Genomic DNA, 18929 nt, shown 5'->3' with positions numbered 1-18929 from the left:
GTGCTTTATCTGAGAAGTCTATACCACCATGAGCGTCCAATCTCGTCCCCAGAGTCCGCTTTTCTTTTGGTCACCAAGAACACGGACTCTGACCCTTTCCAATTTAGGCGAGTTGTAGTGAAAGTCCATTTTTGAAATTGTTGACAACCACTGTTGTTTCAAATTTCTGAGCGTGCGTAGAAGAGCCGGAAGTCCGTGTTCTTGGTGCTGACACGTGCGCTGGAAAAAAAAGTCCAAACTTCGAACAAAAGTGCGAGGAAAGTGCGAGCCTTTTGTGACACGTGACTACTGGATCTGCATCATTTGACCAGCGGTCCAAAGGTGATCGAAGGTCGCGCTGCAGGAGACGCTGCAGGAAGCAATACAAAAACTAATATATTTTTCTTTTATGGCCATGAGCTCTCCTGCATTGAGACGAAGATCCCTATCTAGCTGTAAGAAGGTGGAAAGAAATTCAGAGACGAGATCTGAAACGAAAATAAGCGATCTTTATGGGGAGCCGTAAGTTCGTGCGATTTTATCTTTTTTTCATTAGCTCAATGCACTTATGCATTCAAGCTGCTGCCGAGGAGCTCAAGATGTGCTTGGAAAATTTATCCAGTGAGCTCCCAAAGGACCTGTAGTCTCGTCAACATGGATCCTTTGTCTGAGCCTCTGGATAAAGATCGGTTCTTCTCTAAAATTCTAGGGTCCACAAGCCTGAAGAATCTCTTCTAACCTCAACTAGTGGTTTTGAAAACTACAGGGGGATCGTGAACTTGTCGCTTATTCTTTTGGTAAGAGAATAAACCTTCCAAACTTGAGCAGAAAAAAAGATCATTTCAGCCTGAAATCTCCACTATATATCCTATGGAAGTGGATTATTGGTTGTCACACTCCTTTTACCATAGTGTAATTAATTTTGCAGCTTGCTTGAATTTACGACTTTTAGCTTAATTTTATCATTTTCTAGCCGGGATGTATATAAGAACGTAAGCTTATACATATTTGATATCATTCCTATGTGATGTTTTCTATCATTCACTCACTTCGCGTGAGATATAACAATGAACTCATTTCAATTGCTGCAATTATCTTTAGTCATCTTAATGTCCTTGGCTTGTAAAATATGGACTGGATTGGATTTGTAAAACATGGACTGGATTTGTAAAACATGGATTTGTAAAACATGGATTGTAGCTACCAATTCATACACTGAAAATTATTCCTGTTTATTTTCTTTTTGCAACGTTCTGCACGCTTTTTCACATGTTTACTGGATGCGCAGTGTTCAAGTTTTCTGAGTTAACGGAGAAAGCTTGGTCCAGATATGAGCAGTTACTATAACAAATCTGGAAAACGTTTCTGTTCCTGCGGACAAGGACATAGCACCTAGATAGAATCCACTGTTTTATTCATCTTTAAAGTACATGTGAACTTTGAACATAATGTCAACAAAGCAGAACCTTTCCTTTTGCGAACATGATCCAAAAACGAAACTATCTTGTCATTTCCTAACCTGTCTCAACAAAAGTTTACAGCTGTATAAGTAATGAAGCCTAATGCTTTATCTTTCGACAACACATGCTAAATTAACCTTAAAGTTTATGTCTACCCGGAGATTGAAGTGTTTAAAAAACCGAATGTCAACAATGATAAGAAAGCATTATGTCTCCTAATTTAACAACTTGTAAGACGAAATTGATTCAATCGTATCAGGAGAAAAGATATTGCAATGTTATATTAGAAAGAAAACCGACCAAACACTAACAACAATAACACCACTATCAAAATGTGGTTAATCGAAGCATTGCTTTGAAGCGGCGGATTCACCTTTCAACTTCTTGATGCAAACATGACGCTGCACTTCTCCAAATTTAAAATCTGCCAAATAGACAGACCCAAATGTCCCGCTTTTAAGCTCTTCTGTAATTTTTACTGAACTCCATGATGACTCCAGAAGTTCAAATGCGCGTCGTCGTTTTTTTTAGTCAGAGATGGAAGCTTTTTTCGTCAAAGGTCTACCTACAGTGTATTTTTAAAATTTCGATCTTTTGACAGCCTGGTCGTTTGTTTGTCACATACACTTCTGTTTGTTCCACGTTTGCCCTAGTAAAATTACCGATTCCCGTAAAACGTTGGAAATCGGTCTGGACCAGCTCCTGTGTATTGACATGTTTATCATTTAAGAAATAAAAAACGCACCAAGTGCATTGTTGAATTAAATATAAGCACAAGGGAATTTTTTTTTGAACACGAGAGAATGCAGAGAATGCTAACTAGCAGTAACTACTTCTCAAATGTTCTCAAAAATTCCCAAATGCTAATATTACTCAGCAATGCATGAACAATTTTTTTTTCTGTACTTATTTAAACGTTAAGTGAAAAAATAAAATAAAATAAAATAATTAAAATGAAAATGGGAGAGACAAAGAAATAAACAAATCAACAGTTGAACTATGCTTCATGTTTCTATAAATCCACCTTTTACAAATCCATGTTTTACATATCCATGTTTTACAAATCCACGTTTTACAAATCCACCATTTTACAAATCCACCTTTTACAAATCTATGTTTTACAAATCTACCTTTTACAAATCCATGTTTTACAAATCCAGTCCATTTTGTTTTACCAATCCAATCCAGTCCATGTTTTACAATATGCCAATGTCCTTTACGTCACATATGTGATATTTCATTATAATATATTCTTCATCATCCTTCACCATATAAATTTTTGTTGAAATTCTGAATGGAAGCTCTATCAAGTGTCAACCAGTTGTAAGTGACTTTCCTATTTTAGTGGCCAGTTATAAAATTTTTGAAACATTTATTTCTGTAACACTATTATGAGACACCTGCTATAAGTGACAAGTGGCCACCCTTACGAAGGGGCTGTTTACTTGGGAAAGCTTGCCCTGGCATGAGTTCCATACAAGAATGACTACTTGATTTTGTATCATGTTTCATGTCATGTTTACATGAAATTATACTTGACATACCGGTAGATTAAAATTAACTCATTATCTCCTGGGTGTGAAACTTAACAAATTTTACTCCTTCTAATGCCAGACGCTTTTACTTGTCAAGTGTGGGCGTCATAGGGCACCCCGCCCGAGGGGTCAGTGGGTTACCCAGTCAAAAACTACGTCCCCTTCATTAACTCATTAGGGACCTTTAGGACGAGGATGAAAACGAGTACAAGATTTGACTGCCTGTTTTTAGAGCAAAAATAATTAGAAATTTCATAACGCGGACGATTGACCTTACTCTTTGTTAGCAGCATAGGTTCCTCGGATATTCTTATTGCTGGTAACTGAGCCTTTTTGCTGATCGCAAAAATGCTAAGACTGCTACCCTATTGCGGTGACTTGTTGTGACACGACGAAATTTTTGCAATTTAACCTTGTACTAAAATGATGACGATATAAAGTTTTGCCTGCCAAAATGACGCTGGTTGCCACGTGCCCACTATTGTTCTGTGAGAAAATCTCGTACTTGTAGTCGTTCTCGTTCTAGAATCTAATTATTTAAAAAGCTCTCTATTGACTCCTGGAAGTGAAACTTTAGTTAACAGATTTTACTCTGTCTAAAGCCAGACGATTTTATTTGTCAAGTGGGGGCGTAGTACTAGGGCACCCGATGAGGGGTTAATGTTCTGTTTTTTACTTTTAAAAGCCTTGTAAGTACAGCTAACTGTTGTTCTAACTGACTGTTGTCATTTAATGAGTTTTGATCTTTAATACAATGTAAAGAATCTGTCTTTAATTATGTTAATTGAGGGGAAAAAGTCTCCGTCTTCTCTGAGTGAAGTACATGTAGGTGACACTTTTCATCGGCTGTCGTTGCTTATTGAAACCACTGCTAACGTAAGTGGGTTCAATAACGAATTCAGAATTCTGTGCAGCTTCTGCCCCTCGATCTATTTGCTCAATTGAAAATCTTGGATATTTTAAAAGAAAATTTTTTTCATATTGCAAAATTTCTGTTTCTTTACCACCACCATTTATTACATTGCCTTTCTTGAATCTATTTTTCACAAATAATCGAATGTACAATTATGACACTAGAGGTTCATCTCTTCTTAGACCCCATTTGTGCAGGACAAACATTTACATGTAGCAGTTCACTATACTCTGGAATGCTTTGCCACCTTCAATTACACCTCTTTCCAGTTCATCTTCCTTAAATAAAAGACAGTTTGTTGGTTTTATTAATAATTAAATATTACTCAATATGAAAAGCAAATCAAAGTACTTTTTATTTTAAAGGGAATTTTTATAACAAAAAACAAGAATGCTTTGGGTACTCCTGACAAAAAATAGTAAAAGCTGCTTCTTGTCAGCAATTCTTGGTTTGCATGTGATGTCACCAAAATTAAAAAATAAGAAATTATCATTCCTTTTGAGATTTTAGTTTAGTTAGTCATTAGAATGGCTGAAGACTTACATGTATCTTTTCACAAATTTTCAGTTTGATAGCATAGGGTTTTTTGTCTTGTAATAAAGCAAGGTTGAATTTCTAAGCTTTTGCGTGACATAATATTAAAATTGCAGTTGAGAATGCTATCACATAGGTTAAAAAAGGTGACTTACCAGTATCTGCTGAGATTTTGCAACCTGAACAGTCCTTGTATGAGAATAAGTACTCATATAGATGTTTATGAGCCATCAGAAGACAACTACAGGCTTTTTAGAGCAAAATTCAATGACACATGTATGATGTTTTTGTTAGCTTTCTGCCACCACATTTGTGCCCCTCAGAGGGACACCAATATGGCATCTCCATACAAAGCCTTATAAATTTGAGTAGAACATTTCTTTGAATATCTCTTACACGAAACACCGCACAGACCAGAACCTTTGCGAGACTGTTTGAATATTCATCCTTTTTTATCTCTTTGATTCATTACTTTATTTGTTGAAGGGTTTTGATGATGGTGTGACAGTGAAAACCGGCAATACTTTGTACATGTAAATACAAATAATATTATCTCTGTCAGCTGAAATCCCTATCCATTGTAATTCTCCCTTGTTGCAGTGCGATGTTTTTGCTTATTTATAATAATAAATATTATTTCAAGAAAGTAATTTTTACTTTCTTCAACTACGTAAAATATGTATTAAACAGTTTGCACTTTAATGTATTAAAAGTGAAAAAAGTTGCATATTTAGTTTTGCTGTTTGTTTGTCTTTGTACATTGCAGGTGCTGTCAAATTTCCGTGTGGCGTTGGATAATTTACTGAAGTAAGATCTTTCAACAATCTCTTGTTTTCAATCTACTGCAACGATTGAACCTTTAATGGGTTTATCAACTGTGTTGATATGGTAAATTGACCACTCTAAAGAAATTTGAAATTGATGTTTCAATTGTTAGCCCTTCATCAAATGAATTGATTAACGTCTAATGCTTGAAACGTCAGCATTCAAATTTTTTTCTGGTGGTCAATTAACCATATCAACCCAGTCGATTTCTGTGAACTTCACTTCCCCAAGACCGCAGTTTCTTAGAAACTAAACCACTTTATCCATTTTGTGTCAACTTGAACCTTAGTCGAGATAGAGCAGTCCAACCAGCAGCTGGTCCAATTTTTTTTAATTAGCAGTGAAAATGAAAAGAGCCTGCATGGCTTTAGGCTCAATTGACCAGCTGTTTTGTGTGCCCACGTTCCTCCGTGCACATCACAGCTGGATCACTGGTCAGAAAGTAACATGTCTGCCTAGTACAAAATTCAATTGGGTGAATACGAAATGCAATTGCAACGGGTGCTACGTCACGGACAAACAACGCGGACCAGTGATCCAGCTGTTCCTTGGGAGGAGGATGTTAACCACACTCCCAAAAACGGCTTGAAATCCGGCCAAACATGGGCTGAGGTCAGTGGAAAATTGGCTGGTAAGTAGTGAAACAGTGATTGTAATGCTTGCAAAGGAAACCTTTTTTAAACAAATTATAGTGGTACATGTATTAAACATAATAACATTATAACGGTGTGAAAATTAATGTTAATAGGCCACTTTGGAAAATACCATGATAATACTCTTTGTTTATCTGCCCAAATTTTGCATAAGCATAGTTTTTGTTTTCTCTTGGGACCATTGTTAGTCCCAAGAGAAACTGGAAACAATGCATATGCAAAATTTGGGGGGACAAACAAAGAGTATTATGGTATTTTTCGAAGTGACCTATTGGAACATGGGAATTATTATAAGCAAAAATAAAATTTTTAAGAAAATGAACAAAACGTTTTGTGTGTGAGTGGAGTGAGCTTGGTAGTTATTTTCTGCCCTTCCTGTTGGATTTAAAGCATTTCAAGGTTTAAACACTTTATCTTCTCTCACATTTTTAAGCACTAAAAGTTTTTCTAGTCTTAGACAGTGTTCTTTATTAAAGTTGTAGGGAACTTACCTCCTATGCCAAAAGAAATAATCATGACAACAGGACATCCAGTAACACAATTATCTCTTATTTAAGTTAATTAAATAACGTTTGTTCAAAAAATTCAATCAATGTTTGCGAGGGTATTCAAGATACATGTATAATTACAAATGTATATATTTCTTATTAATTGCTCACACAAAATATCAATAATTATACAGTAATATTACAAGATGGCAAAGTTGCAGTTACAACAAATTAAATAAAACAGTACTAGTGTAATTTATTATACTTTAATATTATGTGTTTCTTGTTAGGTATGGTTTGCTCATTGACCCTATTCAAGTGATAACAATATTCTTGGAAGATCCATATCGTTGGCCCTCCGCATCATTGGTGATTTGTAAGTGCTAAAAAAAGTTTTGTTCTGGTGATGCAATTTTTTAACTCTATGCAATTGCAAATCCATAACTGGGAAGATCATAGCTTCACTTGATTTCATATCCGCAGTTCATATATGTGATTCATTTCATATACCATTTCGTCATTGATTCATTCCTCACGGGACCATTAGAACCCACAAATGACCAGCTCCCAATGTCAGTGGCTTCATAGCTCACAGTTGGTTAGAGCATCACACCGGAATCGAGAGGTCACGGGTTCAAACCCTGTTGAAGTCCTGAATTTTTCAGGCTTCTCTACGCAATTGTAATTGTAAAAATTGCGTCCATAACTGCGAAGATCATAGCTTCACTTGATATCTTCATCTGTTACAAAATTATTTGATCTTTTTACCACTTATTCCCAGTAACCATGGTACATGTATAATGCCTCTGATTCCTTAATGTGTTTCTTTTTTGGACAAAATTAACAGGTTACGCATGTTTGGTAAATTTCATTCTTAACCCCGGAAAATCCCAAGGGATCAGGGGTCAATTTTGCGCGACATTCCCAGGAGTCAATGGGCTGCTTTGTAGGTCATCCAGGCAATTGTTATTGGGTTGAATAAGTAAACATGGATATTAAAATTAATGGGCAGATATATCTCTCAATAAAAGGTTTGTGGTATATACACTGCATTCCATTATTTTAATTTGATGATGTTTTAGCTAATGTAGCTGAAAGGTAAACATGTTTAAAGTTAAGCTCGTAGACCATCTAATCAGATAAAGAAACAATAATCTTTTATTTCAGTCTCTAACGTGTTTATCCAGTTGACATTTGGGGTGGAAAAGCTTTTGTCAGAAGTAAGTACTGTCTTGTACACCAGGTGTTGTCTTAATTTTTAAAACCTTTGACCACAGTTAAATCTTCAAACTTATTATTGGGATTAATAATGGATGTAATGCTCAAATAGTCTTAATTGTGGTGTTTGGGTGATGAGGATGATGATGATGATAGACTAGTGTTATTGAACCAGGTGTTGAAGTCCAGTGACCACAATTTTAACACTACTTTTGAATGGCCCTGTGAAAAGTGACTGCACCTCTCATAAACATACAGATCCTGAAATACATTCCAATTGTTATGAATGGTTTCGTTTTTCACCGCTGTTTATCATTGAAGTTCAATGTTGTGATCGATTGGCTGAATGATTTGAATCCACTTTGTGTTTCTGTCTTTCAATGGTCCGCTAATTATTGTCATGGTAAATGTGGTTGATGGCAGTGAAAAATGAAATCATTGATTTGATTCCACGAAAAGGAAAAAATAAGTATATATAGTTGAGCTGATTGAAAAGATTATCAAAGTACTTTGTTATAGGTGTTTTTTTGTAAATTCTGTTGGTCCATTGCAATAGACTGTTGAGATATCAACAACAGCTTAAAAAAACACAAAAAACAATAGCAGTCTTGCACGCGTCCCTTTCCCTTCTTCCTCGCAAGACGTCCTTGTTCTCCCATCGATTCTCCCTTCCCTTCCCCATTCAAAGGCCTGCCACGCAGGCTACCCTGACGACATTCACCTAATAGACTTAATAGACTGCTCAAATTTCAAAGTAGATTCATGAGTGAACATGCTCATAGCATGCTTTGATTGCTTTCACAGTAGTGGTTCATAATTTATATTATTCCTGTTTTTTTTTTCTTTCAAGGGCAGAATCGCTGAAAGGATAGGCAAATACTGTCATATCATTAATTTGCTCTGCATTCTTATCGTTCCAAGTACAGTGATTTTGGTTTATCATCCCCCTCCATGTAAGTACATTGAATAGTATGCAAGTCTAAAGTGTATACTGGAATCTACAGACCAGTAATCTGCAGACTAGAATTCTGCAGAGCAGTCTGTTTTCCTAGTGGGATATCTTTGCTTGTCGCTAGTCCCTCCTAGCCTTTAAAAAACACAATGGTTGACATTGTTTTAGGGGGCAGGTACAAAACACAGGTCACAGGTCATTGTTTTAGGCCTAATGTTAGCATTGGTAAAATAATGGTAAGGGTAATGTTTCTGTATTGGTATTAAAACAATGACCTGTGATCTGTGTTTCGTACCTGCCTCACAAAACATTGTCAGCCCTTTTTTTTGAGTGGCCAGGAGGGACTAGCGACGAGCAAAGATTTGCCCACTGACAGAAAGGACCGGCCTGCAAATTATTTATTATAAAATTTTTCTAGTCTGCAGATTACTTGTCTGCAGAGTCCAGTCGGCACTTTAGACTTGCCAAATGGTATGGTGTGTAGAAAAGCAAGAATCAGCAAGGATGAGAAGAGATGACTCAGATTGAACTAGAAGGGGAGCACGGTTGATGCAGTTGCGATAGCACTCGTCTCCTAAGACCTAACAAAAAAAATGTAAAATTATTGTACCTTGCCATAGGGGCCAAGGAAACTTCACAATCCACCCGCCTGAGAGGTACCCTCTGAGTTGCCTGGGCTCATTACCGGTAATTGTAAATATTGTTTATGAACTCATTGACACCGGAACTGCTGAAAATGGTCCCACAAACTTGTTTTAACAAGTTTGTGGGACACATAGTTTTTCATTGAGTGATTTTAATCACTCAATGAAAAACTATGTCCCCATTAATAACATAATTTTATCTTATCAGGGTTTTAAGATATCGCTTCCAAATTTTCAATTCTAATAGATAATTGTATTACCCCAAACACTGCGTGAGGAATTTTTCGTTTGCCTTTGGAGACTGATATTATGGCACTTTTTCTGCCCAAATTAAGTATGAGATGAGAGCTTCAACTTTGGTGCGTGATGTTTCCTTCAATTCTTTACATATTAAAAATTCCTCACACGGTACAATTTCATTTTTCCACAGACACCTCATTTTCCTCTACTGAGACCTCAAGGTTAAAAATTCTCTTTTAGGGGTCATTATTGTCTTCTCGTTATCTGTACCATTGCAGGGGCAGCATACTTTGCCGTCTCATGGTACTCACTTATCTGGCTAAAGTTGATCAGTTACATAAGCGTCAATGGATGGAATAGATTGGGGTTGTCAAACAAAGTGGAAAAAAATGGTAAATGAAATAACAATGATCATGGTTATAGATCGTGATGATAATTATTGAAGGTGATGATGACTGTAACCGCTGGGGAGTCAAGTTTCTTATTGGCCAATCACCATCTGGGTACCCCATGTGCTTTGTAGGCTAGGTTACCCAGCATCTTGTAGTTTGTGTGGTGTTATCGCTGCTTGCTGTATAGTGTACATGTTGCGTACAACACATCTAGAAAAAAAGCTTTAAATTATGTGTTGTCATTTGAACTGCACATTCAAGGATCTAGTTTAACGAGACGGATCACGTAACGATGATGATGAAGAAGTGATGATGATTACCATGACTGTGACAATGACCACAGTCAGCAGCAAGCTCAATGTTTATTATCAACCATTACCTATACTCAACAGAAATCATACCTGAAGTTAATGTTTGTTATGACGATAATTTTTTTATAATTTTATAGCATATTGTTATAGTTCCATTTTATCCCCTGGTTTAATTTTTTAAAACCGGCTCAAAATTTTTGAACCAGATTATCAATGTATAGGCCTCATCAGCGAAAACAGTTTTGTTCCCAAGGCCTCTCTTCTCTGGCTCCATTGTCGTTAGGAGGCACAGGAGAAAGACCCTGGGAACAAGGTTGCAGCGAAAAAGCTGAAGTTGTCGAGTACCCAAACTGCATGGCATATTTCACAATAATTATTGATGGTGGCTTTGATTCGGTGGTTCATCTATAATCTCAATATTATCCTCATCCATTTCTTCGATATTACCATCTTCAATATTCTGCTGATGTAGATTGCTTGAACTCCGAGAATAATTTTATATCCTCGTCAGCTTGAGGCTCTTACTGAAAATTAGCGGTATCGTTGTCACATTCGATGAGATTGTCAGCTGTTACACTTGCCAAGGCACATTCAGGGGCTGTTGATTTCTTCTGCCTAAGTCATGACTGGATAGTCATCATCAGAAGTGGCTTGTAAATTTTCAAAGGTTCAAGTTATCAATGGCTGATTTTTCCCACAGCAACCAAGAATTAGCTTGAGTTTGCGGGAGTTTCGAGTCAATATCAAGGGTTCGAGAAATCGTGGGTAAACTTTAATAGAGTTTTGTATTCAAACCAAACATCCAAGGGAAATGACAACTGATTTGAGTATCAGGGGTCGAGAGACAGAGGGTTTGTAAAATTAGGATTCTACTGTATTCAATTTTGTAAATTCTCAAGTAAAGCCTTGCCAGCATCCAAAGCAAGCATCACCTGTTTTCATTTTACCCTTTGGGACAGGAATGGCTCTCAACCATATTAAAAAGCAGCTTATAAGTTCCTTAACCCATTCATTCATGAGGTGGCCCATGACACCCCCAGCTGTTGAGGAGTAAAATCGTCTGACGTTAGAGTAAAATTTGTTAAGTCTCACTCCCAGAAGTCAATGGGTTTAATGGTCAAGCAGGACATCTTTTAATTTTTTTCCTTTTAAAATAAGAATCCTCTTACAGATTTAGAGAACAAAAATTTCAAAACAACAAAAAGTGAATAAAGTAAACAAATCATGGGATTTCACATATCATAGTGCAGTACTTGATGACTGGTAAGCATTTAAGCCATTCTACAGGAATTCATAATAATGATGATATAAATAACCTTGAAAATCTTCTCGATTGTACATGTACATAATTGTAGGTGTTGCAGGAAAAAGTGACAAGAATGATGTTACCACAAAGTCAAATGAAGAACAAGTTATTTATCCAAATAATCTCACTCAAATGGGTAAGATCCGCTCACTTACAAAAAAGTCAATATTATGTGCATGGCAACAGGCGCCATTTGCTGGAAAGTGCATTTTACCATAATTTTCTCAAAATTTCACTAAAATTAATTCAGAATTGGTTTCTGTGGGAATGAAACTAACTTCAGTTTAATTGATGAACTGCATTTTTCTTTCAGATTTGTATTATTTCATGGCTGCCCCCACACTTTGTTATGAGCTTAACTTTCCAAGGAATACACGAATCAGGAAAAGGTTCCTTTTGAGACGATTGACAGAATTTGTAAGTTTGATTCAAACGCTTAAGCCTGTCTAACCACTTGCAGATGTTATTACAAAGCAGCACTTTCTCCTCAGTTATTAATTTTAAAGACCCTGAGTGTTGGTCCTTCCAGAGGTTTGATCCCATGACCTCCCCCACACAGTAATCCAATGCTCCATCAAGTGAGCCAACTGGTCAGTGGTTGGGTGCATTCACTTGAGCTGTGTTTTGACATAATTACTGTGTTCTTTGGCCTGAATCATCTGATAAATAAACCCTTCCACGGCTTTTCTTTTCTTGGCTGGGGGGCAAACATGGCTGTAGTGCCGCTAAAAAGAGGCAGATTTACATCTTTTGCCACAACTTTAAATAGTTTTATTGATATCATTCATTAAGGTAATTCCCTTGAAATTGTTCTACTATCAAACTTTTTTGGAAACTTGGCATAATTAACATTCTTGATATGAACATTAAAAAAATGCAATAAAAAAATGGGGTCACCGAGTTTGATTACGCGTCAGCAGGCTCTTAGAATGGGGTATTTTTACTGTTTTCGCGTTAAAAATTCGAATCACCTTCATACAGAATTAAGTCTTGGTTACTTCAAAGACACAACATTTTATTTTGAAAATAAAGCTTCTTTTATTTACATAAGCATTACTGCTTCATTTATGCCAACTTTGATTCCCTGGTTGTGGGAATAGTGCACTTTTTGGGACAGTTCTATGGTTAGCTTGAAGTCCTCCCCTTGGGTAAAATACACCCAGTATGGAACTGTTTTCCAAAAAAAATTCATGTTCTACTATCAACCTTTTTTCTTCTTCAAATATGTTATTTATTAGACTGTTCTTAGCAAATACCTGAAAAAAAAAATCGGGGGTCACCGTGCTCGTTTGAGAGAAAAGGAGCATTATTTTATTTCGCTATCGGGTTTAGTTTGAGCGAAATCTCTTATGTTTTGTATGCGCACGTGCTCATGTGGGCGCACTAATGACATGAAAATCATGCGCAGTAGGGATGCGCAATACAATGCTAAGGAATTCCCTTAAACAGAAAATAAGCCCATTAAGGAAGGTATGACGTCCGTAAATTCGCTACTTAAATTTTGGGGCAATTTGCCACGATGAGTTTTGAAGGGTTTGTAGGGAATCGTAAAAATTTGTAGAATATAATTTATTATGGTCATTGTAGCCAGAATCTGTTCTTTATATACAACCTCAGTATAAAAGCTAATGTGTTTTAAAAGATGCTATCCCTGTGGAAATCCCTGTCTTTTTAGTGGTGCTACAGTGGTTTAAAGTTGGCCAAAATCCCATTCATTTACTGTGAATTTGGCTATGTTTGCCCCCCGCCCCCCCCCCCCCCAACCAAGATGGCCCCAAAAATTGTGGAAGGGTCTTAGACTATTATTAAGATTGCATTTTTAATATTCCATTGACTCCTGTGAGTGAAACTTAACTGATTTTACTCTGTTTAACAACAGACGATTTCACTAAAGTCGACTGGGGGCATACTTAAATGTATCTACCAATGTATGGAGCCTTAAGAGTCTATGGGTTAACAGATTTTACACTGCCTAACGCCAGACGATTTTACTCGTCTACTGGGGGCATTATGGCACCTGAACACTCAAGGGGTAACTGATTTCAGTTTAATTGATTGTTCTTTGTGTCATTTTTGGTAGTTTTTCCTCCTTGGCATCATCATTGGTGCTGTCCAGCAGGTCAGTCATCTGAGAAGCCTCTTGTCTGTGTCTATAATCCACTGAATTACTAAATTTAATTATTTTACTAAAGATGAAAAAAACCTTCTTGTCAGAAGGATTTAGCACAATGATATTGCTGTCTGGTCTCTTGCACTGTTTAAGTTTTATGGAATAAGTATGTGGGTATAAATGTAGTCATCTGCTGCTACTCTGTCCTTTTCCACCAGGTTTTAATGCTGACCTTGGCTATAAGGCTAATGTGGCTTTTAGTTCGTGTAGAAGATGCACATGACGTAACAAAAGCTTTAGGGGTCTTTAGGGATTTAGAATTCTGATTAGGTATTGTTTCACGATTTTTGTTCTATTGTTTTACGTCATGTGTGTCTTCTACACGAAGTAATTAAGCCGCTAATGTGCATAGAGTTTCAGTCAATAACATGTTTGGGGAGTTTTCTCCTGGTAGTCTGGTTTTCTTCCCTCATCAAACTCAACTAAATGCTAAATTAAATATAAGCCTGTGGTGCTGTGCACATGATCAAATTAACACTGTATGGCATTTGCCAGAGAACCTTAATTTTACATGCTTTACGCTCAATTTCAACAGCTAAATTTCATGTTTTCCCTTGTAATTCTGAGCATTAGCTGATTTCAAGAAGTACGTGTATAATAATTAGTGCAACCAATATAATATTAAATATTGTACAGTGTCAATTACTCATTACAAGTCTCAAAATTTGGGCAATAGTGAACAATGGCTCCCATATTCGGCTGTCAGTAACCTGTCGGCCAACTGTCGGCCAACAGGCTACCGACACATTACCGACACATTACCAACAGTCAGCCGACACTGTTAAGTAGACCACAAATTGACCGTAAATAGAGTCAAAAACAGTAAATAGAAATCTGTCTGATCCTCTTTGAACAGTTTGTGCGTTATTAGGCTTCGTTTTATTTCACTATTAAAACACATCAATTCGTTGACCATAGACTTTTTTGTGTACCATAGACTAACCCTAACCCTAACCCTAACTAAGCAAACTTAGTGCCATGGAAAGATCTCTGCTATGTGGGACAACATGTACTGGAATCTGTCTCCCGGGTTCGCTTAATTAAAAGGGTTTCAGAGGAAGGGCATTTAGGGGATTAGGAACTAGAAAAAAATTTCAAAATGGCGGATAAATGAATAGGTAACAATGTGGGCAAGTATCGCTAGCCGACACTAAAACAGTGGACAAAAGCCATATTAGTAGTATAAGTGCTGCTCAAGGGATAGTTATGAACTGCCTTTAACTCTTTGCGTAGTTTAGAAGCAATAGAGAAGTAAATGCTTACAATCATTTTAGTTTGTCCCGCTGACAGGTTACCGACACGTTACCGACAGGTTGCCAACAGGTCACCAACACAACAGTCGGCCAACACTTTGGCCTCAAACATAACACAAACTGTTGGCCCACAATTGACCGTCTGTCGGCCAACTGTTGGCCAACAGTTGGCCTGTTGGGCAACAGTCGGCCGACTGTTGGCCAACTGTTGGCCGACAGTCGGCCGACAGTAAATTTTGGGAATTATTCTTGAAGTTCACTTTGCCAAAATTTGTTCCTCTTTTCAGGTCCCTGGCTTTGAATAACAATATAATATTATTCCTTTTCCATTTTAGTGGATAATTCCCACAGTGAATAATTCTTTCCAAACACTGATGGTAGGTGGGTTGTTTGTCAGTTAGTTTCATGTAAAATTAACATTTTGAATTGAATAGTGGTCATTTTTTTAGACATTATGAGTTTTACAGTAGTTTTATATATTTCAATTCTTATTCTTTTAAAGATTCAAGGTGTTCCCTAAGAATGCTACTATTCTTGTCTTGCACTCAGGTGATTACACGGCCATGTTGGTGTACAAAACAAATTAAGCAAAATGCCGCTCACATTTTTCATAATAATTAATAGAGCCAAATTCCCTTTTTTGCTATTGTTCAGTACACCAACATGGCCGCCATGATGTCAAGTGTAAGCCAAGGATATCAAGTAGCATTTATGAGGTTACTAGACTAAGTATGTTTATCTCTGTACACAAGAGAACTGAGTGCTAGCATACAGTGTACCATGTAGTCTCACATATACATTGTAGTGATCATTGAAATGCACAACTGACATGGAGTGGGTGCTCTGAGATTAAAGAATCCCTAGAGAATTTCTAACTAATGAGCTATTCACTGGTGGTGTACATATTCCCAGTGACCCATTTGTCGAGTTTTTTCAGCAGTAAAAAGGACTTCTTGCATGTAAGCCAGGGTTAGGGTTAGCTATTCAGTCCTTTGTGCCTGGGAATAATAATCAAGATTATTATTATGAAACCAGAATGATTCATTTCTGTTCCTCAAAAATTACCTTCTTGCTAATCTTGACAGGATATGGACCTCGTCAGGTTATTAGAGAGATTGATGAAGTTGGCTGTAAGTTTTACAACAGTAGTAATGTTACTGTTATCAAAGACCCCCTGTCGAACGGCATGCATGGTGCAAGTCGTTCGAGGTTTCGTATGATACCAAACCCACAGTTGATTGTTGTGTGTCTATCCTGTATTGAATCCCTCGCAACCGGAAGCATGCATTTGAAGTTAATGCTAGATTAGTATGATGGTAATAGAAGAGTGTTGTTATTTTTTCTTTTGCTTTAAATATGTATCTAAATTTTAGTTCTTTTGTCCTCCACCATTTTAGTCTGGTATATGAAAGTATACCCCAACAGTTGCAGCAAAGTCTTTATAATTAATTTTATTATGAACAACTGATTTCAAATTGTATATTATCAAATTAAATAGTAGTACATAGTATGTTATAAAAAAAAAAAAAAACGTCCAGTCCTTTTTCCAATTGAGACGATTTATAACGTAATTTGTCAATGTCTATTTTATATTTCCTTTGATTGGTTAGTGCATCGCTTTAGTGCATCGCTTTCTCTGAAACATGTATTTTTATTCTTCAAGTCAACTTTTCTTTCGTTCACTTGTAGAAAAGGACACAAATAATATTGTCTCTTGTTTTCTCCCGAGTGGCTACATCAAGCAGAATAAGAACTTAAAGCAAATGCGCACAAAGCATGCCATTTGAAAGAGAGTCTTTAATCATTTTCTCATACTTTGACCTTGGAATCTTTTCGTCCTGTGAAGAGACATTTTTTTTTCAAGTTATTCATGCAGACACATTCATTTTGTTCTTAAATGTTAAGAAAGCTTTGATAAGATTATTTCAATTCCCATGGGAAATAAATAATAAATTGTTAATTACCTGCCATTCTATGTCTAAAATGAGTCTGCTCATCCTTTTTTATCCTGCATAGATTCCTAATCACTTGATCTGGTTGCTGTCATTTTATGCGCTCTTTCACAGTGGATTAAATATTGTTGCTGAACTTTTGAAGTTCGGTGACAGAACATTCTATCGTGACTGGTGGTAAGTATTGGCCGGGCCAAAACCTTTTACAAAAGGAAATTATTTGAAATTTTCGATCAACACTATAGTAATTTTTACATTATATTTTTTCTTTGTATGCATTTCCCACTCTTTTACAAGACAGTGTTTTTGACGATGCTTAGCATTTAGCATGTTTCCTAAGTAGGAATCTTACTTTTAATTACATGTACACCATAAAATTAGCTGTTCTGTGTCCGAAGGCTAGAATTGTGTAAAGTTCATAAACTCAGTGTTCGAATACAAAGTATGTAATTAATGTAACACTATGACTGTATGTACTACACAAACCAAGTTAATGAAGGAGTTTCAAACTTATCATCTACAGTAGCTGCTTGATGTTAGAAAGTTACCTTTGTTGAGGTCAGCAGAAACCCACATAATGTACAGTATGTTAACTCTTTAGGAATTCACCAAATGTAGCATACTTTTGGCAAAACTGGAATATTCCTGTTCATCGCTGGTGCAGAAGGTAAAATAAGTACATGTACAATTTGGATGTTGCATGGATATCATGATTTGTCAATTGAAATGCTTTGTTGAATACTTTTGTGGTTCATGTGTTAGGCATCTCTATCTCCCGATGTTGAAGTCTGGCTACTCTTCTAAGCAGGCACAGGTTGCCGTATTTCTGCTTTCAGCATTTTTTCATGAGGTATTGTTATTTCAACTCATGCTCCCATAAGCAGGAGGGTTATTGTCTATTAGTATCACCCAACTAGTGGACTAATGTAAATGCTGCATTTTGATTGGCTATGGTACTAGAGGACTATTAGTAATAGTCATTGAGTAGCGAAAAGTGTGACGCTCTCTTTTGTTTTATTTCCAAATAAATATATTAATTTTTCAACTTGCATTTGCTAACTTTATTATAATTGCCTTTTCTGTCCGACTAGTTGGGTGATACTAAAACAATTAGACCCTTCGCCCTCAAGGGCCACGGGCAATAGCCCATTCGGCTTCGCCTCATGGGCTATTGACCCGTAGCCCTTGCAGGCTACGGGTCTAATTGTTAATTACAGCGAATGTATGGTGTAGGCATCACAAATTGACCATGACCTTAACCAGAACCCTAACAAAAAAGTAATACATGATTAAGTCTTTTGGCTGACAGAGACACCTTGTGATGTGTATGCAAAATACTGTAAGTCTCAGTCATTATGATATAATTTACGCAGCTGTATTGGAAAAACATGGCAAACAGTGCATTAGTTAGCCTGTAAGTGCAGGCGTATTAAATTCGTCTACATTCACAGGCTATGCATTAGTTGAATAATGTAAAAATCATGTCCTAAAGATGTTTCAGCAGTAACAACAGCTTTGTACCACCCTTGCAAACGTAATAGTGAAATAAAAATAAAAGTGCATCGAGATCAAGAAAAGCAAAGTGTATTAATGTTTGCTTAGTGCATGAGTGCAGTGTTCTTTCTTTATAATTTTACATCCTCTGTTTTACAAACTTACATGTGTTCATGCTGTTGAACTATAAACAAACTTATTCATGCTGTTGAGAAGGTCAGGTGTGAGTTGTTCAAGGGCGGGATAACTTGATCCAGTGGATGATTGAGTAACTATCCAGAGTGTAATTATATGATGTTTAGAGTGTGCACAAGTCACTGTTATATAGTTACATGAAACTGTCAGACATTGACTTGTACCCATGGGATAAAGTTATCCAGGCTTTGAACAACTTGGGCCAAGACCTTGTTCTATCAAAATGTGTCATATGAATCACTGCCATTTATTCTATCAAAACTGCAGTATTTACTGTTTGGCTGTGGTTATTTTTCAGTTCCTCGTCAGTGTACCATTAAGGTTGTTCAGGTGCTGGGCATTTTTGGCAATGCTGGGGCAGGTAGATCATTCTTCAATAAAACCTGTTGTTGTAAAATTTATATACACAATTCTG

General features: G+C 36.7%; 1 protein-coding gene across 1 annotated transcript in view; it reads left to right on the top strand.

Annotated features, from left to right (window-relative positions):
- The first annotated feature begins 347 nt into the window (after positions 1 to 347).
- The window catches only part of LOC137990751 (diacylglycerol O-acyltransferase 1-like), a 21454-nt gene continuing 2872 nt past the window's right edge, over positions 348 to 18929 (top strand). The window contains exons 1-16 of the mRNA XM_068835866.1: positions 348 to 501; positions 689 to 776; positions 5188 to 5228; positions 6678 to 6763; positions 7555 to 7607; positions 8456 to 8558; positions 9720 to 9833; positions 11500 to 11586; positions 11764 to 11867; positions 13531 to 13569; positions 15209 to 15250; positions 15959 to 16003; positions 16890 to 17002; positions 17427 to 17492; positions 17588 to 17675; positions 18813 to 18875. Of these exons, the coding sequence (XP_068691967.1) occupies positions 389 to 501; positions 689 to 776; positions 5188 to 5228; positions 6678 to 6763; positions 7555 to 7607; positions 8456 to 8558; positions 9720 to 9833; positions 11500 to 11586; positions 11764 to 11867; positions 13531 to 13569; positions 15209 to 15250; positions 15959 to 16003; positions 16890 to 17002; positions 17427 to 17492; positions 17588 to 17675; positions 18813 to 18875 (1245 nt within the window). The 5' untranslated portion in view covers positions 348 to 388. The remainder of the gene's footprint in view (positions 502 to 688; positions 777 to 5187; positions 5229 to 6677; positions 6764 to 7554; positions 7608 to 8455; positions 8559 to 9719; positions 9834 to 11499; positions 11587 to 11763; positions 11868 to 13530; positions 13570 to 15208; positions 15251 to 15958; positions 16004 to 16889; positions 17003 to 17426; positions 17493 to 17587; positions 17676 to 18812; positions 18876 to 18929) is intronic.

The sequence above is a fragment of the Montipora foliosa genome, chromosome 1, assembly GCF_036669935.1.
Source record: "Montipora foliosa isolate CH-2021 chromosome 1, ASM3666993v2, whole genome shotgun sequence".
Taxonomy (NCBI): Eukaryota; Metazoa; Cnidaria; class Anthozoa; order Scleractinia; family Acroporidae; genus Montipora; species Montipora foliosa.
Note: the sequence above shows the minus strand (reverse complement) of the source record. Positions and strands in the feature narration are given on the sequence as shown.